The 24580-nt window shown below is 36.3% G+C and overlaps 1 protein-coding gene across 2 annotated transcripts in view; it reads right to left on the bottom strand.

Moving 5' to 3' along the window:
- The window catches only part of LOC123566344 (regulation of nuclear pre-mRNA domain-containing protein 2-like), a 42878-nt gene extending 27555 nt beyond the window's left edge, over positions 1 to 15323 (bottom strand). For both annotated transcript variants that reach the window (XM_045360331.2, XM_045360332.2), the window contains exons 1-3: positions 14919 to 15323; positions 3372 to 3501; positions 1655 to 1761 (exon numbers count right to left, since the gene is read on the bottom strand). In XM_045360331.2, coding sequence (XP_045216266.2) covers positions 1655 to 1761; positions 3372 to 3501; positions 14919 to 15087 — 406 coding nt within the window. In that variant the 5' untranslated portion in view covers positions 15088 to 15323. The remainder of the gene's footprint in view (positions 1 to 1654; positions 1762 to 3371; positions 3502 to 14918) is intronic.
- Between the last annotated feature and the right edge of the window lie 9257 nt (positions 15324 to 24580).

Here is a 24580-nt window from a genome sequence, read left to right as displayed (position 1 = left end):
TCACCAGAGTAATATGTTTCAAATGTCAAACTGATGATTTTTAGAAATGTTTTGGAAAATTTTCCGATGTACAATCAAGTAACCCCTGGGGCGGGGCCAATTTTACCCCGGGGGTCATGATTTGAACAAATTTGTAAAAGTCGACTAGGCAATGTTACATATCGAATATCTAAGATCTAGGCCTTCTGGTTTATTTTTAAGCAAATTTATGAAGATTTCCCTATGTACAATAAAGTAACCCCTGGGGCTGGGTCAATTTGACCCTGGGGGGTCAAGATTTGAACAAATTTTGTAGAGGTCCACTACGCAATGCTACATGTCGAATATCTAAGCTCTAGGCCTTCTGGTTTATTTTTAGAAAATATTGAAGATTTTTCTATGTACAATCAAGTAACCCCATGGGGCGGGGCCAATTTGACCCCGGGGGTCATGATTTGAAGAAATTTTGTAGAGGTCTACTAGGCAATGCTACATGTCAAATATCTAAGATCTAGGCCTTCTGGTTTATTTTTAGAAATTTTTTGAAGATTTTCCTATGTAAAATCAAGCGACCCCTGGGGCGGGGTCAATTTTGACTCTGGGGTCATGATTTGAATAAATGTTGTAGAGGTCCACTAGGCAATGCTACATGTGAAATATCTAAGCTCTAGGCCTTCTGGTTTATTTTAAGAAAATTTTTGAAGATTTTCATATGTAAAATCAAGCGACCCCTAGGGCTGGGTCAATTTTGACCCCGGGGGTCATGATTTGAACAACTTTAGTCGAGGTCCACTAGGCAATGCTACATGTCAAACATCTAAGCTCTAGGGCTTCTGCTTTTTGAGAAGAAGATTTTTTAAGGTTTTCCTATGTAAAATCAAGTGACCCCTGGGGCGGGGTCAATTTGGAGCCCGGGGGTCTGATTTGAATAAATTTTGTAGAGGTCCACTAGGCAATGCTACATGTGAAATATCTAAGACCTAGGCCTTCTGCTTTATTTTTAGAAATTTTTTGAAGATTTTCCTATGTAAAATCAAGTGACCCCTGGGGCGGGGTCAATTTTGACCCCGGGGTCATGATTTGAACAACTTTAGTAGAGGTCCACTAGGCAATGCTACATGTCAAATATCTAAGGTCTAGGGCTTCTGGTTTTCGAGAAGAAGATTTTTTAAGATTTTTGTATGTAAAATCAAGTGACCCCTGGGGCGGGGTCAATTTTGACCCCGGGGTCATGATTTGAACAAATTTGGTAGAGGTCCACTAGGCAATGCTTCACACCAAATATCTAAGCTCTAGGGCTTCTGGTTTTTTAGAAGAAGATTTTTAAAGTTTTTCCTTTCGGTTGCCATGGCAACCAGAGTTCTGCATGGAATTCAATTCTTTGAACAATTTTTAGAGAAGACCATCCAAGGAACATCCCTGTGAAGTTTCATCAAAATTGGCCTGTTGGTTTAGGAGGAGATGTTGTTTAAAGGAAAGTGTGGACAGACGGACAGACGCCGGACGGTTAGTGATCACAATAGCTCACCCTGAGCACTTTGTGCTCTGGTGAGCTAAAAACAACCATTTTCAACAGACACCTGTAAAATGTTACCCCGATCTTACCAACAGCCACCTTTAAGTTAAATCTCAAACAAGTGCAAACACAAATGTCCAGTTATGCATTAAAACTAACCTTCCATTATAGAGCGAAGCTCTTTGATAAACTTTGCATCATACGTCCTCCTTTCCTCCCATATCTTGAAGATGCGTTCTATATTTGGCTTGATGGATTCAAACTCCCTGAGAAAACAAAATATCACTACAGTTGTGAAAAGTTGTATTAGTATATTAAATATAATTACATACTGATGCAATCTTGTTTCAGATATTTGTTCAGTCTTGCTTACAAGTTACATAAGGTGTGTGTGTGAAAGGGTTTAACATCTTTTTCAACAATTTTTCAGTCATATAAATGACGGTGTCTACTTGTAGCAGTGAGCACAATGCCCAACTTTATACTGCTGCCTCAATGGAATATCACGCCGCAGACACGCGACATGATACCCCTTCCAGTCCCATTATACGGACACCGGGCTGACCAGTCCTAGTACTATCCTCTTAATGCTGAGCGCCAAGCGAGGAAGCTACTAGTACCATTTTTACGTCTTTGGTATGACACAGCCAAGGATCGAACCAATGACCTCCCTCACTCGAAGAGGACGCTCTACCACTAGGTTACCGAGGCGGTGCTTACATAAGGAGCCATGATCAAACAAGAGCTGTCTCCATAGGATGACACATGCCCCTGATGGCACTTTGAATGAATAGTTATGGCCGATGTTAGAGTTTAGGACCTTTGACCTACGGAGCTGGGTCTTGCGCGCGACACATCGTCTTACTGTGTCACACATTCATGCGTAGTTATTTTAAAATCCATGCATGAATGACAAAGATATGGACCTGACACGCCCATCAATGCACTATCATGAAAAATGACCTTTAACGTATAAGTGTGACCTTGACCTTTGAGCTGCGGACCTGGGTCTTGCACACGACACGTCGTCTTACTGTGGTACACATTCATGCCAAGTTATTTGAAAATCCATCAATTGATGACAAAGATATGGACCGGACACGCCCATCAATGCACTATCCTTTAATGTCTAAGTGTGACCTTGACCTTTGAGCTACGGACCTGGGTCTTGCGCGCGACACGTCGTCTTACTGTGGTACACATTCATGCCAAGTTATTTGAAAATCCATCCATGGATGACAAAGATATGGACCGGACACGTCCATCAATGCACTATCCTTTAAAGTCTAAGTGTGACCTTTACCTTTCAGCTACAGACCTGGGTCTTGCGCGCGACACGTCGTCTTACTGTGGTACACATTCATGCCAAGTTATTTGAAAATCCATCCATCGATGACAAAGATATGGACCGGACACGCCCATCAATGCACTATCCTTTAATGTCTAAGTGTGACCTTGACCTTTGAGCTACGGACCTGGGTCTTACGCGCGACACGTCGTCTTACTGTGGTACACATTCATGCCAAGTTATTTGAAAATCCATCTATCGATGACAAAGATATGGACCGGACACGAAAATTGCGGACAGACTGACAGACCGACAGACGGTTCAAAAACTATATGCCTCCCTTCGGGGGCATAAAAACTGATTCACAATTGGTCAATATTTCAATAAACATTTTGTCAATATTCCATTAACTTTTTTTTTAAAAATCAATGTGAGTTGACTGTGTAGTGCTGAAAGCATATCAGAAATTTACATTCAAAATATAACCAGTCAATGTTTTAGACACACATGATTCTTTAAGAAATACACAGATGACAGTCAAGAGTTTTACTTTAGTTCAAGAACAAAACAGGAAAAAAGAAAATATACCTAACAATCTGTACAGCTTCTCGCAAGTTGTCTTTGAAATTTTCCAAATAATACAGAGCCTTCTTCTTCTTTGCATGTTGAACAACATCATTGCAAAGATAAAACAATGTCAATTTGTGTTTTGAGTCACCTGAAATTGAATAACACAATGTTAATCAAAGAGTATTCAACTGAGTATCATTATTACTTATTGGTATATATATAATCATACAATCATATCACCTAATGGCTCAAAAGACAGAAGGATCAACTCTGGTGATTTAACATAATTTCTAATGGCTCAAAAGGGTCAACCCTGACAATTAATCATACCGCCTAATGGTTAAACAGGGTCAACCATTGCAATTTATTATATAACCCAATTACTCAACACTGTTAATCCTGGTGGCTTTTTAGCCCCTACTTAATACAGAATGAGAAAACTAACAGATAAATATTTAAGTAACTAGTGGTTCTTGTTGGACCAAAGTACAAATTTCTAGTTCAGTGGTCTTTTGCAATAAATAAATCATATATATCTGCCACAAAATCATGTATTCACAGGGTTTCAGAAATCTGCAAATTTATTGGTAGCCCATTGGGCTACCAATATTTTTGTCTGGGAGCCCGAACATTTTGGCTTATTGGGCAGTATTTGCTTAGTGCTTATCTACTCCAGATGGATTGAATGTGTAAATCAATATATGATTTCATAATATTTAGCCATACACATTTTTTTTTATAGATTTTGTTATGTAAAATAGCAATGATTATTACTCATTTTTTCTCATGATATTTTTCATCTGAGCTACAGTAAGATGATAAAACTAGTTAATTAAACTGGGAATTTTGCCCTCTTTAATTCTTGCAAAATGACAATATTAGTGTGCCCAATCACGTTATCACGCTACGTCATTTTGAGCTCAAAAGTGAAAGTGGAAAGGTAAAATGATTGAAAGTGCTATCCCCCAGTACAATGATTTCCCCACCAAAACCTTCTTGTTTTAACCCTATTCCTGTTCAATTGACTTGCAGTGAGAACACCTCGAAAGTGGTTGAACAGGAATAGCGTAAAAAGGAGAAGGTTATGGTGGGGAAATCGTAGTACCGGGGGTAGCACTTTCAAATAGGTTTCGAATAATGTGCATGATATTAACACAATATATTGAATAAAAAACTTACGCCCTGATTCATAACTTTTGTTTACCTTTCCACTTTTGAGTTTGTTGCGGGAACAAAATGACATAGCCCTATCACGTGATTGGGCACACTGAATACCATAAAATGATTTGTCAGTCAATATTATAAACTGCAAATCCCTTACAGTTTCAATTGCAAATTACCTTACAAGAACATTTGAAGTGTTGAATAATTCTGTCTGATTCTAACATTTTTAAAATAGTAGGTACATACAGGCACTAAAACCTAGTAAATAACGTCTCTCACTTTCTTGGCAATGTGTATTCACTTATCCAAGTTCATGTTTGTCCGAAATACTGTGTAGTTTCTGATATGAATTTGCGTAAAAAAATCCCAATCTGGCCAGGGGCCTTTTTCCCAAAAACCCTAGAAAAAGCACTGGTGATGTTGTGCTTTATTTGTTCACAAAACTTTAGTCTGGGTGTTCATGAAGGAACAAGCACATGAGAATAGATACGAGAAGATCTCTCCCAAGATCTGTTTTGTTTTTAAATGTTGTAATTCAATTTCAAATTATTGTAAATATACAAATATTGCACTAATACACTTTGAATTAGCCCGAGGCTTTGTGCTCCCCATTATCTGCTATCTGATACCAGTACATGATGGTGAATGAAATGTGCCAATATTGACGTAATAAAGCTGTGACGTCGCAAATGGCAAAAAAAAAAAACAAATCAATAATATAGGTCAGTGGGTGACTTTCCTCAGGTACTGCGAAGTGCTCATGACATGACATATCACGTATTACACAAAAAGAAGCACAAGAATAACTTTGCTATTCAGTAATTAGTTTTCTTTTTGTCATTACATCATCATTATGCTTGCAATCATGTTTGAAAGACTGTTAAGTACCACGATTATCCCGATTTTAAATAGTCGTTGCTTGTGACTCTGGACAGACCATCATGGGAGGTAACTACAGTCACGCATTGGGACTAGTTTTACAGATATTTTGATTCGCTTTCACAGTTCTCATGGAAATCTCACAAGTACCCGAAAAAGGCAGAGCATAAATTATGCCATCGGCGTGTAAATTCAACTTATTTTGACACCGTGCAATTTGTCAACTGTCAGAATTGAAGTAATTTGCGAGTATGGATAAAAAATTGGGCGATGAACTTCGCATCATACGCATAATGGACTAACAATATACACTTTGTCAAAATTTTTAATACCTGCAATGTACTTGCAGGTTTTTAGAACTTGCTCGCAAATAATTTTATATGCATGAATTAAGCAGATTTTAGCATGAATAGGAAAATTGATTTACAGTGATAATATTAGGTCTGCGTCCTGCATCATATATGCAGGTCTCGACACTAACAGTGTCCCGGGATCCCAAATTCTCGCAAGGGACACCCATTATTCAAAGCTAGGTGTTCCTCCTGGTTAACTATTTTCAAATGTAACAGCCACATTAAATACCGAGTTACATTCAAAGATTTCTTAATTCTATCAGAATATTCAGCAGCTAAATGTTAAATTGTAGTAATTTCTTTTCCTGCTTCAATTAAAATTCAGTAACAACCTATATATTTCAGTTGATACAAAATAAAGCATATAAATAGAGATGGTACCTAAAAATTCAAAGTGCATCAGATATTACCTTCTGTTGAAAAATTAATACCGGAGTGCCTCAGTTATATAATGGTTTAACTTTCATACTTAATTTTTCATGCTGAAAGGCAATAATTACCGGTAATCCAAAAAATTTGGTCCTACTTGGGAAAGTGGCCAGTGACAGAGAACTCTTCTAGGACTATTAAGTTATCTTAACAAAGTATGCATAGATTCGGATGTGTTTCCCAAAAGTATAGTTTTCTTCAAGATCTATGAATAAATTTTCAGACAAAAAATTTGCGCATTATCTTTCATTTTCAAATGAACTTATTCAAAGACAATTTATTTTATTCATTACTGCCAATAATTTACAGGTATGGTATGATCGTAGGAAAGAAAACATTATTCATGAGAAAAAAATATAAACAGCCTGAGACTATATGAAATTTACGACATCAAATCCATCAACATTTTACAAAATTTGTTTGCCAAGAATAATCAAGGCCTAAAAATGTATGAGTTAACAAGAGCACCGCCTTGCGGGTGCTGACGCTCATCTGATTTTTTTTGTGTAATAGAAATATTGTCCTACCCATGATTTTCTAAGTCTAAAAAGGGCTATCATTCTTGCAAAAAGCAGGATAGAGTTATGTTTCTTGATGTACAGTGTCCACTTATGATGGTGAAAAACTGTTGCAAGTTTTAAAGCAATAGCTTTGATAGTTTATGAGAAAAGTTGACTTAAACATAATACTCAACCAAGAAAATGATTTTCTAAGTCCAAAAGGGGCAATAATTATTGCAAAAAGCAGGATGGAGTTATGTTGCTTGCTGTACAGGGTCAGCTTATGATTGTGAACAAGTGTTGCAAGTTTCAAAGCAATAGCTTTGATAGTTTAAGAGAAAAAGTTGACCTAAACATAAAACTTAACCAAGAAATCTGACATTTTCTAAGTCCAAAAGGGGCCATAAATCTTGCAAAAAGCAGGACGGAGTTATGTTTCTTGCTATACAGGGTCAACTTATGATGGTGAACAAGTGTTGCAAGTTTTAAAGCAATAGCTTTGATAGTTTAGGATAAAAGCTGACCTAAACATAAAACTTAACCAAGAAAACTGATTTTCTAAGTCCAAAAGGGGCAATAAATCTTGCAAAAAGCAAGATGGAGTTATGTTTCTTGATGTACAGGGTCTGCTTATGATGGTGAACAAGTATTCCAAGTTTCAAAGCAAAAGCTTTGATAGTTTAGGAGAAAAGTTGACCTAAACATAAAACTTAACCAAGAAATCTGATATTTTCTAAGTACAAAAGGGGCCATAAATCTTGCAAAAAGCAAGATGGAGTTATGTGTCTTGCTATACAGGGTCAGCTTATGATGGTGAACAAGTATTCCAAGTTTCAAAGCAATAGCTTTGATAGTTTAGGAGAAAAGCTGACCTAAACATAAAACTTAACCAGGCAACGCCGACGCAGACGCCGACAACCGCTCAAGTGATGACAATAACTCATCATTTTTTTTCAAAAAATCAGATGAGCTAAAAACAGAGCGATATTAAAATTATATTCTATCATTCTGATGGTCACACCAAAACCATACCAAAAACTGTGCCGAAAGAAGTTACATTTGTGTATTTCACTTTTTATGACATGCACCTTGTGTTTACAAATGTACCTAATTTGCATATTGACCGGGGCGTGTGGAATCACATTTACCTTGCGGAATCTACCGTTATAGAAACTTCTGTTAATATAATCCAGACATTCTTTAGTATAAATAAAATGGTTGTGTTAGTTAAAAAGAAATGACAAACACCTTTGTTTAGCTAATCCACCAAAACAACGACGCCTATGTTGCTGTCAAAAGTTCCACTATTTACTGCAGGGTGCTATGTAAAAATACTGCTAGCGTGAGATAAGCAATATGCACTTCAATTTTGCACTTGACTTGTTGTTGTTGTCGTTTAATATGTAGCCTTAGGTACTATCTCTAATATAAACTGTTGCAGAATTTGATTCCAAACAAGAAAAGAAATGAATATGATTTAAGATTTAGTAGTTTTGGTTAAGTACATTTTCTTCCTTTCAAACTGGAGGGATCCCTTGTACTGGTGAGGAACAACAAATTCTACAGGTAGGGGGCCACTGGAAAAAGTTAGTGTCAAGGTCTGATACGCATAAAATTTGCCAAGGATGCAAAATCTTTAAGTTTGAGTATCCTACTGGACACATCGTTGAACCAAAATGTGAAAATTACTGAGGGATTATTTTGAACGTACACCGGTCACAGTATGAGCTACGTAACAAGGAATTTGATTCCTCAGAATTAATAATTCAGCCAATGGAAATTTTGATACTATCAGGGCTAGACTCTAACTTTTTTACAGTGGTGGTCCGAAGGACCAGCAGCTTTTGCAAACTGATGGTCGGACAGAATTTCAGGTGGTCCTACCTAGATGGATGTTTTTTTTTTTAAGTTAATGCAACCAGTAACATATGAGACCCCCTCTTCTTCCATGGAGTACTTTTTACAAACACTGCAAAACGTGATTTTTATATTATTATTTTGATAAACATCTGCCATTTAATTATTAAAAATAATTTTGAAAATCAAATTTAAAATAAAAATGTCAATAAAGATTTTTTCAGCAATTCATACTTTAAGTGGGTGGGGTTTGGTGCCTTTTCTCGAAAAATGCTTCAAAATAAGAGCTTTTTTTGCAACAGTTGTCATTTTTTCTTAAATGCAGACTTTTTATTGACTTTTCATTAAGATTGCACTAGAAAATCTCATTAAAAATGTCCAAAATCACGGCCGTGAAAACGGGTGACAAATATGGAAAACGAAAGTACATTAAATTCTTGATAAAATACGTGTTATATATTTCTTTTTTTTTTCATTATACCTATTGAATACTTATAATTTCTGCTTATTAAAAGCATTTTTATTTGTTTTTGCCCAAACAAAACCTCGGTAATGATAATAAATTAAATAAAATGCTATAGATCGTAACGGCCGATCGGCTTATATAAACATGTCAAGCACATAACATAAATGATTTTAATGAATCTGTTGTTCAGTAATAACTGGCAAGACCAGGGTTCTTGGAAATGCTTAAATCTGCGTCCCTGTACGCATAATTGGTCCCGGTATACGCGTGTTTATTGCAGCTTGGGAGTCCCCGGACGCACGTTTCTGCAGTGAGACGCAATGAAAATTAATTGATTACGTAAACCTACGAATACACAAGGTTTTACTCAAGAGCAAAAAATGTGGGCGGAGTTACTCGCTTGTCACCGATAGCCGCGTATAGCCAATCAGCGTTGCCCGTTTCCATTACACCGCGAGACAGGCGGCATATGTATGATCATCTTGAATGCATGTGATTGTCGACATGATTGCATAGGTGACAATTTCTAATTGTTAACGGCGGATTACGTAGTGTTTGAAGTAACTTCGATTGTTTTCTCACGTACTAATTACCAGGCAGTTTTAAGGAACTTTTTAGAAAAAGTGATCATTAGGCTTAATTATGAATGTCCGAGTAATTCTAAGATGCTGTCGATGTGTCTTAGTAACGTGATTATTTTTCTGCAAAATCGCCGATGTTACTGAAGAAGCATTTATTAATATGTTGATTTTAGACATACTGTGCATTCTTAATGTATTTTAGACCGAATGTTTTAACGTTATGCTCCTAATAAGTATTAAAATAAAAGTATAATAGTTCATATATTTCTTTTCACTGTATGTTTATATACATTTCCATTCTGAAATAAAAAAGTAAAGAAAAATTATCACGAGGGATTTTGTCCAACTTGATATTTTCACAAAGCAATGTTGGCAAAAAGCCGGTCAATATGAGTATTGACCGGGCCGGCGGTCAATACTGGTTAAAACCGGTCAATACTGGTCGATTCAATACTTTGGTCATTCTTGGGTGGTCAATACTGGTTAATTCAACATTTTTACATAATGCACATTAACAGATTAGAACAGGCTGTAAGATTAATGTAAAAATAATAAAGCAATTTGAATAATATAGAATTTTGTTTATTTAAAAGTATAGTGGTCAATGCTGGTCGATTCAATTTTGGTCCTTGGCAGTGAGTCCTGGTCAGGCTCAGTTCTGGACAATATACTTAAGACTGGTCAGTGGTCAATACTAGTTCATTCAATGCTGTCTTCAAGTTATCAATTATCTAATTCAACTTATCTTCTTATAGTAGCCTTTATTTTGAATTAATCAAAAAAAAATATTACTATAAAATACACTAATTGAAATGGACAGTACTGGTCAATTCAAATTTTAGTCCTACACAGTATCCCTGATCAACAAATATAGTGGTCAATACCGGTCATTTGAATACTTGCATAACTTTTTTTTTTAGATAAGTATAGGATAGACAACGAGTGCCGTTGTCTACGGGATATATACAACGAGCAAAGCGAGTTGTATATATCCCGTAGACAACGGCACGAGTTGTCTATCCGACTTAGACCACGTGACATAAAAACTGCAATTATTGAAAACTCTCCCACGCGTTCTATAGAAATTAGGATTAACGTGTTTTTATAAGAGTAATACCATCTTTGTACCGTTAGCGCTTAATTGTCAGTAGGGCATATGAAAGAATGCAGGTTATTTGTATAAATTCAGCTTTACTCAAATACTAGATTTACTAAGATTTAACGTTCATTAACACTTTGAGTCATTTGCAATCACAAAATTAATGCTAAACAATTAAATATGGATTTCTCAAAAATACTCAAAACTGGACTGCATGCTGAACAATTAGTTTTTGTGAGGAGTTTGCATGTTGGCGAAACACGATGACAGATACGTTGATTCGTTGATTCAAGAAGATAGCCAGGTTATATATTTATTTAGTTAGTTAGTTCTTTTTTTATTTGTTTACTTTGTTTATCAGGATATAGTTAGTGCGTAGATGCTCGTAGGACTACGAATACCTTTTACTATACCGTGTCCTTCTTGTAAGAATGATGTAGTTGTTTTACTTTCTAACTGGGCCAAGTTGTTTGAAACTTTAATGGACTGTAATTTAGTTTAGTTTAGTTTATACTAATTTGTTTTAGCTCGATTTTGATGAAAGCTTTAACTGTTTAAGCTTATTGTAACCACTCTCGAGTCCGTTTCCTATGAAAACTAGTACTGGGGTCATATGAAAAGTCATGGTCGTGACCCCAATGATGCTCGAACCCACGACCACTGCATTAAGCTGTTAAACTAACCGCCTGTTAAATTTCTATTTATGATACTAGTCTTGGTGGGTGGGAAACACTAGTATGATGTTTTAATTTTACTGAAAAGATGGTTTAGTGTTTATAATCCTTAACAAATGCATTTGATTTTCTAAGTTTTCTAAACTGTCGAAATCTACTGATAAAGTCAATCGACCGTTAACTCAATCGCCTGTTAAAGTTTCGAACAACTGGATCCAGTTGATTGCAAATGTAAGGATCGTGCTGACATGTCTTTTTTATAACAAGTGAACATAAAAAGTTACAACTGTTGGAAACGTTTCAGTGAATGTGTAAATTACGTTTTTACCCAGTTGGTTCTACACTACAAATATGTAGTTTATTGTAATTCATTTTTATTGATATCTAATAACATGGGGTCATTTTTACAATATTAATATTTAGACGTTGTCAGCTGAATTTACCTCCAAGTCAGTCTTATTTTTTATCCCATTGATAACTGGTGAGAATATTGCAAGGTCATTTAACTCCGGCGTTAGCCTGTATTGTTAGATGGTAAATTGGCACGAAATTCACGCGTTTTTTGCCCAAGTTTCCCCCGATATATATACAACGCTACTGTTGTATATGAAATATAGACGGGTACAAGTCTGCTTTGCGATTGGCTATTTACGGATTATCGTGGTCTAAAGTATGTTCAAGCACCTCATTAATACAGCGGGATTATTGATCACGACTGCTAATTAGTGACTAGATAGACAGGTCTGCAATATATAATCTTTTGTATATTGTAAGACAGGGTGTCAATTAGGCAATGTGACAGTATCTATCAAAACACAATTAAACCACTTCCATGAAAGGGTCCAGTTATTCACAGCAATTTTCATTGAATTATATTCAAGTAAAAATAATTAGATTTAACACTTGTGAATCAAACACTTAACTGCTACAGTTTATGAAATACTTTCTAAAGATGAAGTTCAGTTAAATTAGCAGTTTAATGACCAGTATCAACCAGTACTGACAAATCAACCACTTTGACTAATCTGGAGGCATTGATTTGGTTGTTTTAACTAAATATAATGCATGCAACCATCTTCATCAAGCCCCAAATGCTCTTAACAGTCATTATTTAAATTGTTCATAAACTCTGCAAAATATCTTAACAGTCAGTATTGACTAATTGACCAATCGACCACTATTGACCGGTATTGACCACTTCAGGGAGTATTGACCGGGGCGGTTATAACCGGTTAAAACCGGGGGGCGGTTTTAACCGCCCAACATTGTCACAAAGGGGATTTTGTCCACCTTGATAATTTCACAGGATTTCGTCCAGGAAGATCAGAAACAGCAGGGGGAGGGGTGGGGGGTGTCCAGGGGTGATTTTGTCCTACATTAATTTTTGACTACGTTTTACCTTTACCTTTCTCTCTCACCTTAACATAACAATATTTGGGTGAAGAATTGTGATTACAAAATGTCTGTCGGTCTACACTTAATTTGACAGTACAACACAGAGGCCTGTGTTTTGACGAAACGTTTAAGTCTGTCCATCAGTCTAGTCAGTAGTTGGGACTGCAACTTTTTCAGCTTTGTGAGTCCCAGGACTGCAACTTGAAATTGCTAGTGAGAACCCTGAAGACATAACAATACAGCATAAGCTGTATACCGCTAATTAACAAGTTGTACAAACACGATAATAGGCTGCTTTGTTATCAATTAACTTTTAACTTTTTGATCAATAAACACTTTTGATAATGACGGGCATTATAATTGTACTAAATACAAACCACGAGATGACAACGTGTCAGTCGGCGCATGGCATAATTGACATATGTCAGTAGCTCCGCCTACTGCCATACTTCCGCTTATGGCGGCAAACAATATTTAAATTTACTGGGATTTTGATTGGCACAGGGGCAGAACATTCGAACTCGAGATGCATCAAAGAAAATTTCCGCCGGTCACGCCAACACATGGGGCATTTTCTGTGCGAGTCAGATACTTGTTTTTCTCGATTTTCGCGGGTCAAAATCCGGAACCTCAGATCTACCAAATGCTGGATACTGTACTGATACCTCAATAGTTCGTAAATGAATACTTCAAGCAGATAGATAAATTACCGTGTTCCGTTCCCGGGTTTTAGTACCAGCGTTACATCCGGGCATTCCAAATTTCAAGAAAAAATACACCGGGAAAACCAAATTCTATTTTTAAACTGCAGTACCATGAACAATTCAATGTTTATTAATTTATTTTAAAAATGACTTGCTTGTAATTTTCGGTGGTCCATCGGACCACACAGATTCGAGTAGTTAGTGGTCCTCCCTGAAAAGCACTGGTCTCGGACCAGTGTTAGTGCTGAGCCCTGATTATTTCAGTCAGGTTTTACTATAATTCAGTTTCCCGGATATTGTTTACAGCCATGCCACCAAATTTTTATTTTAAGCGCGTCCCTAGTGGACAGGTGCTCACAGGAAATGCTTTGTTGGCAATGAATACAGAACTTCATTTGATTGCCGAATATTATCAATCACTTAAAAATAATGCAGGAAAGATTTCCAATTAGAAAAAAAATATTCTTTTCTTTTATAGCGAGCATAGCTCGTGAGCAATTGCGCAAAGCGTAATTGCGAGCGCATAGCTCGCCTTACGGCAATGTGTAGGCGAATATAACAAAGGTGTGCCGAATGGGGCAAAGTGATGTTGCTGAAAAATTTTCCTCTCGTCTGGGCGCCGCCATTTTGTTCTACTTCCGTCAAAGTCGGGAAAATTGTTTTTGTTTCTTTTAATTTTATATTTGAGTTACAATCTCTATGTTCATTAGGTGTCTTTATTTTTAAAAAAGTTATGTTATGGAAATAATTTCAATTTTGCTTTTATTTACAAAGTGCGTGTCCCTAGAGGACAGGTGCTCACAGGAAATGCTTTGTTGGCAGTGAATACAGAACTTCATTTGATTGCTGAATATTATCCATCACTCAAAAATAATGCAAGAAAGATTTCCAGTTGGTAGAAAAAAATATGATTTTCTTTTAAAAGATCAAGCATTGGCCAGAAAATGGGATAAAATGTCATAAATAAGCATAAAGCCATAAGAACGCCACAAACTGGTAATGACGTCACCATGACACCGGCTTTCCATAAATTTTGCAACGTATGATATTCGCTGTTACAGGTATAATGACACTAAATTTTTGTTTCATTTCAAGTGAATAGGTTCTCGGAATTGTTCTAAGCAGTGAATAGTTTCTTTGCCGTTTAAGCTACGCTCGCTCAGAGGCTTTGCCTTTTTCATATTAAGATCAAGCAATGGCCAGAAATGGGATAAAATGTCATTAATAAGCATAAAGCCACAAGAACGCTGCAAACAGGTAACACCGCGACACTTCCATAAATTTTGCAATGTATGATATTCGCTGTTACAGGTATAACACTAAATTTTTGTTTCTTTTCAAGTGAATAGGTTCTCACAAATTATTTTAAGCAGTGAATAATTTCTTTGTCGTTTAAGCTACGCTCGCTCAGAAGCTTTGCCTTTTTCATATTACACACTGTGGCTGTCTACTTTTCCAACTTACTTTTCCTCAAAACTTTGATCCAGGAATCAACAATTTTCTGATGGTGTGCTTTATTGTGCATAATCCACAGAGACATTGCTTGTACACTTTCCTGACTGCTATTGAACAAGATCAGTTTCTGTTCGATTAATTCTGAACTCATCTTCCCTTTCCCTTTTCTATCCGCCATTTTGCTGCAGAAACTTGTGAAGCTAAAGTTGGAAAGATGAAAGAACACTATTTTGCATCAAAATGCAAAAATATCTTAGCAATGTCTTAGTATACAAACATAGAGTAAGTGTTATGCATATAGAACAATCTGTTAAGGGTGACATAAAGGGAAAAAATAGAGAGAATTTGACATTTTTTTCAATTTCCCAGCCCGCATCATGTTAGTCGGCCATATTGCAAGCTCGGTGCAAATCAAATTGATTATAAAGAAGTAAGTTAAAAATAAAAGTGCAACACTGACGTATTATTATATTTATTCAATTTCAATTCGGAGTATTGTAAAATGTTTAAGCATTTTTTTTAAATAATGTCATGTTTTTCTTCCATTTAATTTTTAGACAAAATTTGCTGCCTTTCCCAGTATCACGCGAACTGGGTAGAAATGAACGGATTGAGCGAATGTCTCACCGATTATTTTTGAAGTAGATCTATTTGTCGTCTGCTGGTTATAAGATTGCTTTAAAGCAGTAATATATATATAAATTTAAGCATACTTTATAACTGGTGTTTACTGAGGTAGCATCTACGAAGTTAATAATACTGGTATGGGTTTCTAACATACGATGTATTGCAAAATTTTTAAAAACTAGTAGATTTCTAATAAGATTGCTTAGCAGTAATATGTATAGATGTATATATGCCTCCTAATAAGTATGTACTGTAACAACACTTTCCTAAGGAGATGAAGGCCCCGCGGGTTCGATACGTGGCTACTCCCAATGTGATGTGTCCTTGGGCAATACACTTTATCACGATTGTCTCAGCTGACCCAGCTGTAAATGGGTACCAACAAATTGCTGGGGGTAAGTTATAATTGGTTTAAACTATTCTTAAAATAGGTTCGCTCAAAAGCTGTACATTTACAGAGCTTATGTTCATTGTTTCACAAAGCGACGGTAAATGAAATCTACCTTTACCGTAAAAGTCTAATTATCGGTATTGTTGTCAATTTCGAAATGAAACTTATAGATGAGGAGTTATTGCGCTTGCGATCCGAAATGGGTGTTACATTACCCCAGATCCCCTCTCTAAATTCAAGTTTGTTTAGCTCTGCTCATTGTTTTCTCGTTCAGGGCAAAGCCATTATCTTAACTGTGGACCATACACCGCTTTTCATGGAATGCACTTTGTGCATCATTGAAAGTTCCATGTGCACCATCGTATGAATACATAAGCGGATTTATTTAAACATGGTACAAATGTACTTATAACATGTTAAAATATTGAGTTCTGCTCAACCCGGGATAAAGGACATAGATGGTAGCTTGCATTTCCATTACCGTCCATGAACAGGTTCATTCAAGCCGAGCCTGCAATATTTCCGTTTCTGTCGTGTAGGTTTCCTGTAGTTTTCCACTTTTCTATTTACTTAGATAGATTTACTTTTGTTTTGTTGGGTTTAACGTCGCACAGAAACAATGACAGGTCATATGGCGACCTTCCAGCTTTGATGGTGGAGGAGGACCCCAGGTGCCCTCCTCACATTATTTCATCACGGGCGGGTACTTGGGTAGAACCACCGACCTTCGATGTGGGTTCGAGCCACACTCGGGGCGTTGAAGAATTCTTCATATGAGGAAGCCATCCAGCTGGCTTACAGAAGGTCGGTGGTTCTACCCAAGTGCCCGCTCGTGATGAAATAATGCACGGAGAACAAACAAAAACGACCTTCCTCAAGCTGGATGGCTTCCTCACATGATGCTCGGAAGGGCAAGTGATTTGAAGACAACGACCATAACCAACCAGGCCACTGAGTCCCCTGCTTTTATAGAATTCAAGAACTATCTGAAACATTCAGAAACAAAGAAAGCTGCAGAAAATTTTTAATATGCAGTGCGTACATTATATAAAAATATAATAATCTGTCATCGGTTGTCGATTTAAGTTTGGAATATCCGATTTGAGGGTAACTGTTTTATTTTTCAGTTACCCTAGAGACAAAAAATATTCTATCGGGAATAAAGGACAACTATCAAGGTATATGATTTTTCTGTCGCATTTTACATAAAATATATAATTAGTTAATGAATCCTTAACAGCACGAGAGTCATCAGACATGGGTTTTGCCGGCATGGGTAAAATCACCGGAAATGCCAGTCCGTCGTGCAAGAAATTCCCATCGACAAACAGTGGTCGATTATTTTTCTTGCATACTGTATTTTATAAATTATAGAATAAACAATACGAAACGAATGCTTGTAGCGTAACATTATGTTGTTGTTTTTTCCCGTAAAAACAACTTATTTTGAATTGAGAAAATATACTATAAGGAATGGAGAGAAACTATCAAGGCATTTGATTTTGATTGCATTTTACATATATAATGTGCAATCAGTGCATGAATCGTTAGTTGTTATTAACAGCACGAGAGTCATCTGACATAGGCGGTACCAAATGAGCCTTGTCAGCATGGGTAAATTCTACGGAAACGCCAGTCCGGTGTGCAAGAATTCTATATTCAGTGTATTTGTAGTGTTCGTTTGAATGTAGTCTATGTTTAATTTTAATCTCATTCATTTGAATTTATGAACGCATTTGCCTAGAATATATTCTTTAACAGCAGACAGGAAGGCATTTAGTAACCATTAGTTAATCGTCATGGAACAATGCTTCATTTAATAAACTTCATGATATTAAACCTACTCTAGGGGAATGGCACGAAGGGAACAGATCTGTTCGCAGGGACGAAGTTGTTCTTTCTCGTTGTCGAATAGGTCATACTAGTACCCGTTTGATTCATTCTTATCGTTTGAATAAAGAAGATCAACCCGAATGTGTACCATGTCAAACACCGCTAACTATTAAACATGTTTTAATCGACTGTGTGGACTTTGCTCCACAACGCAGTACATACTATGACGTTCAATCTTTGAAAGAGTTATTTGAAAAAGTTTCAGTCGGAAATATTTTATCGTTTTTAAAGCAGATAGGAATTTATCAAAAAATCTGAACATTTCATATTTTTACTCACATCTTTTGCAATATTATTATGTTTGTAGCTGATATTTTAACATATACGTATATACATCTTTACATAAATGATTTTAGATATGCTTTACATTTTTACATAAATGTTTTAAGGTATGCTTTCAATTGGCGTTTCCAATAAAACATATGACCATTTTGTGTCGATTCGCCGTAAAACCCAACTCACTCACCCCCCTCATTAGTTCACCAATTGGCTGCTCATTGAAGTTGCGCACCTGGTGTTCTGTTTGAGATTTCTCTCAACCAGACTGGAGTTATGATCCTTGACTTAGTTAAAAATAAACATTTTTTTAAGTTTGCATTGCATATATGTTAAAAATATTTCACCTGGAGTCATGAAAGTCAATATCTTTAGAGTTACGGCTCTTGTATATTGGTCAAAATTGGAAATTCTAAAGTGTCCGCTCGATAACTAGAGTAATTCTTCTTCAATGTCAACCATACTTATACAGAAGATGTATTAAGTAGACGTATTATAAAATCCAGGCCAAGTGTAATACCCAGCCAGTTCGAACCAGTATCTCCAGAATTATAGCCCTTGAATTGGTCAAAATTGCTAAAATTTACAGTGTCCGCCCGATAACTAGGGTAATTCTTCTCAGAACTGAATATAACTTATACAGAGTGTATATCTCTATAACACCCAGGGCAGATTTGATAACCAGCTAGTTCGGACCAGTATCTCCAGAGTTATGGCCATTGAATCCCTATAAATTGAAAAAAGAAGACAGTTTCTGCTCCCTAAATTGAGTAGTTAAATACCAGTGTTCACTAAACTTAGTAACAATTTTACTGGGCATAATATCTCAGACAAGCTAAATAACTAACTGGCCCAAGTTAAATTTGCGTTATGACCCCTGAATTACAAAAGCAATGCGAAAATTGACTGTGTCCGATAAATAACATAAACACTTCTTATCCAACGTTCCACAAACTTAGAATGTTTATTGGCATATTATCTTGGCTAAGTTTTATAAGCGGCAGGATAGTCTTAGTCGCTCTGGAGTTATGGCCCTTTGATTAATAGAAATTCAGAAAACTGACAACTATTTTGCTCAGTGAGTACAGAACTTTAAGTTAAAAGTAGTCTGCTGTAAATATCGTATTTTGTGACAGTTTGGCAGTCTTGTTTTTATCTAAATATGTGTTTCCGGTGTTTTCTGATACTTTAGCTAAATATCTTTCAAGCGGGTTTTTATAGCAGTAAGAGAATATGAGGTTAGATATATGCACACATTTTTATTGGTACTAGAGCTTGAATAAACGATGAACCGAGCTTTAAAATATATTATTAGTAAAGAAATCCAGTAGATGATGGGAAGTTTTATCTTGCTAATCATCTATACGAACTTTAAGATTAGAAACTTGAGTGATGTGATAAGGACTCAACTTGTTAGCTTCAGTACATAAAGAAACGATAAGAATATAGCCTTTATAGGTATCTATGTTTTTCCGAGATATTTAGATTAATTACTCGAATTTAGGCGCATTAAATCTCATTTCTAGAACAAACATTTTAACAAATATTTTTTTTTGCTTATCTCTGACAGCCTATATTGTTGAGTTTGATTTCGTATACCTACTCAAATTCTTTCTTTTCAAAAACAATTTTTCTGTACAACACACCCGTAGGCAATGAACAGTCAAGTCCAAGCCCAAGCCTTAGTCTAATGGCTGAGCAGCTGGCTACTGTGCCCTTTATTCAAGGCGTTTCTTTTGTTTTTTAACCATAGCAATGCGTTTTTCTATTACTATAATTTTTAACCTTTCGCTTCGTGCGATAACTTTTTCATTTTTAAAAACTGTTCACATGAATTGTGCTTTTGCCACATAGTCGTCCACTGATATCGCAGAGTAAATAACTAACTTGTAAACAAAAATATCTGTTTTAATTGCATTAATTTGTCTTTCCGGCCTTTTCTCTAGGCCATGCTCGTTTCACTATCCAGAACAGTGTTCACAAAATTGTAGAGTAATCTTCTAACTGATGTCAGTTAAAGGTGTACTGCTCTGGTGCCCAGCACTATTGAGATTATCCGTAGTTGATAGCAACCTAGCTCCATTGTTTAATAATCATCTACTGTACCGATAAGGGTAAGTAACACTGTGTTGGTGTTTGAGTTGATAGGAAGGAAGACCCGATTTCCATTGTCGTAAATATTTATCACATTATTTTGTCCTCACCATGTTTTACCGAAAACAGTGTGCACACGTTCTAAACATTCCAGGAAAACTATTCTTTTTTAACTTCATTGACTTAGAGTGAGTGCATAATGTTCAGAGTAGTCACTCACTTCGCTATGATATAACTGATACGTGTACGTGTTTATCCAATACCTGTGAAGTTCCTTGTCAAAATGTATAGGCACCTCAACATGTTCCCCACCATTTCATTTTCCCCTTATTTTTTTCTCTTTTTTCGGAGTAGGAATGGTTCACATTTACATCCCTTTTACTAAATGTTTCGTAATAAGATCCGAGACAAAGGCTTACACATTTATAACTTGACATTTTCATTCGAAAATCTGCACATACTACTTTTTTGTATAAACTGCCAATTTTGCCATTTCACTTCGATAATTTTAATAAATGACAGAGATACGTGTATACAAATAAATTGTAAAATAATACGAAAGGAAGTACTATAACCAATAGTTTGACTTTATCTGTTTTTCAGCTGTTCTATTAGCTTTAACTTTTTAATACTAGAATTCTATTCATTACCAGTTTGTTTAGGACGCGAATAATATTGTTCAGACTATAAGCAAATGATTGAATTACCGCAAATTTAATAAAATCTGTGAAAATATTCTTTGAAAGCATAGAACGCAACCAAGCAACATTATAAACTACCATGTTTATAAAAAAAAACAGAAAGAAATTATACTACACCCCTTACGCCTTCTAGCACTGGATTAAGCGGGATTGTGTTTAGCGAAACTGAATGTGAATGTTCTCCATAATCCCAAACAACAAGAGAATATTACAACACTGAGGCTAAATACATGGAGACATTTTAAAGTCGCCTCACGGCACTTAAAAGACTTATTTTGTCATAGTTGATAAAATGTGCGAGAAGACCTTTTGGAAACTTAAAACGCAACCAAGGAAAAAAGTAGCAGACTCGGTTTGATTGCGTCTGTTTATGACAGGTAGTAAAATTGTGCAACACGCCTCACGTCCTCTAGCACCGACCGGCTTAGGTGAAATTTTATTTCAGTAAAACTGAATGTTCTCCGTGACATCAAAGAACCAGAAAAAAATGCAACACTGTGTCCAAGTACGGGGAGACTTTATATTCTTTGTCTTTTAAGTATGTTTAAGTCAAGTTTGACAGACTTCGACTGAGGCTGTAGAGAAGTAATATCAAGTTCCATCAGACAAGTTCCTGTGTACTTACAGTTTGATGTGTCGAAGTAGAAAATCACGCGTCGTAAGTATTAAAAAAGAAAAAGTTCGAAGGCACGAGTTTAAAATTACTTTGTGGTCACATCATGTATATAAAATGTATATATCAAGTTTGCATGTACATGCATATTACGCTTCGGCAATTCGTTTAGTTAAAACACTTGAATTAATATAGTAGGTAGAGAATAGGGGTGCACCTATACTTCCTTGTTATTGAGCAAGCTTTTATAGCGACGTGGTAGTGTCCGCTTCAGGTTCCGGTTTCGTAATGTAACGGCTTGAAAATATTTCAGCTCTGAACGGGAATTGAACTCGGAACCTCTCAAACCTGAAGCGGACACTCTACCACGTCGCTATAAAAGCTGATTCAATAGCCCTATTACAGACACCCCCTCTATTTTAGAATTCGTCCTTGAATTCATGGAGTTTGAACCTCTGCGTGATGTTCCAATATGTCCATTCATTTCTTCTTGTGAGTCGGGTGCCAATGTAACAGACTGAAAATATTTCAGCCCTGACCGAGAATCGAACCTGGGACGTCACAAACCTGAGGCGGACATTATACCACGTCGCCTTTAAAGCTAGCTCAATAGCAATGAAGAATAAATGTACCCTTATACTCTACCCTATTACATCAAAAATTATACTTCCTTGCTATTGAGCTAGCTTTAATAGCATTGAAGTATAATTGCACCCTTATATTCTACCCTACTACATTGATAACCACTTTTAATAAAATCTGAAAAAAAGATCCCTTGGAAGCATAGAATATAACCAAAAAAAGAATAATAGCAGACTCAGACTCAGACTCATGAGAGGTAATAAAATTTGCAACACCTCTCACGCCCCATAGCACCAGCTTAAGCGGACCTCTATTACACATCTATTGAATGGACTCCATGATCCTAAAGGACCAGAAAATATAACAACACTGAATTCAAGTACGGGGAGACTTTTTACAGCCGCCACACGGCGCTTAAAGATTACTGCTGTGAAAGTTAATAAAATCTGTAAAAAATATCCCTTGGAAGCATAGAATGAAACCAAAAAAGAATAATAGCAGACTCGGTTTGATAGAGTCTGTTCATTTAAGTCGAATTCCGGTTACCTTGAAGTAGAACGGTCAGTTGCTTGTAATTCGAGATACCGATTTTAGCATGTATTGCCACTACCGTTCATGAACTGGCTCAATCAAACCTAGCCTGCAACTTTTCATTTCTGTCATTTTTATAGACCTTTCGAGTTTTCAACATTGTGTATCTAAAAACTGTAATAGAAAGCAGACTTACTAAATTAAAATACAATGCAATATAGATATAACAAATTATTTAACATAGGGTCATGAACACCATGTGAAGTTGTGTACCTGTGGTTTTGTTTGGGATTTCTGCCAGTCAAACCAGAATTATGGTCCTTGATTAAGTCTAGATATGCATGAAGGGTATGCAAGATTGTATCGCATATATCTCAAAAAGAATTTGATTAAGAGTCTTAAAATATATGGGGATTGTTGTATAGCATATGCAGTTGTGCACTGGTGTTCTGTTTGGATATTTCACTCGATCAAACCAGAGGTATGGTTATGTACTTAGTGAATATACACACCAAGTACTTAAAAGTTGCATATACTAGCATCTTAAAATTATTTCACATAGAGACTTGAAACCGAGTAGGAATATTATTCAATATGTGCATTAGTGCTCCTGGTTTTTGTTTTTGGAATTGACTTTACTAGACCAGAGTTATGGCCCTTGACATGTGCACTGCCGTATAAACACATCTATGGATGTCTCTAAATTGTTTTTGGAACTTGTAACATGTGTAAATATTGAGTTCTGCTCAACCCAGTGCTAGAGGGCGTGGATGGTAGCATGTATTTCCACTACTGTCCGTGAACAAGCTCAATCAAACCAAGCATACCGCATTTTCATTTTTTGTCGTGTTGAACGACCTGTGGAGTTTTCACTTTTTCTGTTTCAGTCAAAAATGTGCATTAAGGGCATAAAAGTTTGTGTCTGTCTCAAAATGTACTTGAACTGTCTAGATATAAAATTTTAGAGGATTGTTATATAGCATGTGAAGTTTTTTACCTGGTGTTCTGTTTAGGATTTTACTCATCTAGACCAGAGTTATGGTCCTTGACTTAGTGAAAAAAAAACAACAAAAAAGTGCTTAAAAGTAGTTTGTGCTGCATATGTCTTAAAATAAGATAAAATGCATGCAAGCTTCAAACTGTGCGAGAAAAGCATTATGTAAGTAGATGTTATTGAATTTTTCTGTCAGCCCTCTATATGTGCTACATTTCAACTTAAAGGTATACAGTGACCTTGTTGCAGTCATGCGGGATGACACCAGATGATAGGGATTTCTGACAGAGGACGGTAAGGACATCTGAAATATCATGTCACATATCCTTTAGCACACTATGCCTGTATGATCAGATCCGTGTTATGTCGGTTAAAGCACCTCTATGCCTCTCTTTTGTATGACAAAAACCCTGACAAAACAAAGTCTGGCTTTTATAATGTGTTAATATTTCTTATTCAACCCTTAAACCCTCCAGCGCAGACTGATTAATGGAATGTTGAGGTGGGCGGTTCCAAAGTAAATAGGAAGACATACAGATCGATGTACTTTATTTTCCGCTTTAAATTAGAACTACTATTTTAAACTAGTTTAATTTCATATGGCAGTCTAATAGCTAGTGGATTGTTATATAATTACACTGAAAAACAAAGAAAAACATCAAACAGAGAATGCCACGCACCAAAAGCGCAGCCTCCTCAAAACGAACCCCCCAGCACGCAAACGCGTGCATCACACACACACACACACACATTCAAAGCTTACACATCAGGACAAAACGAACGCCAACACACGAGGACAAAACGAACAAACAAAGGAACACACACACACAAACCCACACAAGAGGACAAAACGAACAAACAAAGGAACACAGCGGGGTACCGCCTTGGTACGGTCAGTGGCAAAAACACCACTGGGGAGCTTAAACCGGTTTATGGTGCGCACCCAATACATACATGTATATACATTAT

This window comes from Mercenaria mercenaria, chromosome 8, assembly GCF_021730395.1.
Source record: "Mercenaria mercenaria strain notata chromosome 8, MADL_Memer_1, whole genome shotgun sequence".
NCBI lineage: Eukaryota > Metazoa > Mollusca > Bivalvia > Venerida > Veneridae > Mercenaria > Mercenaria mercenaria.
Note: the sequence above shows the minus strand (reverse complement) of the source record. Positions and strands in the feature narration are given on the sequence as shown.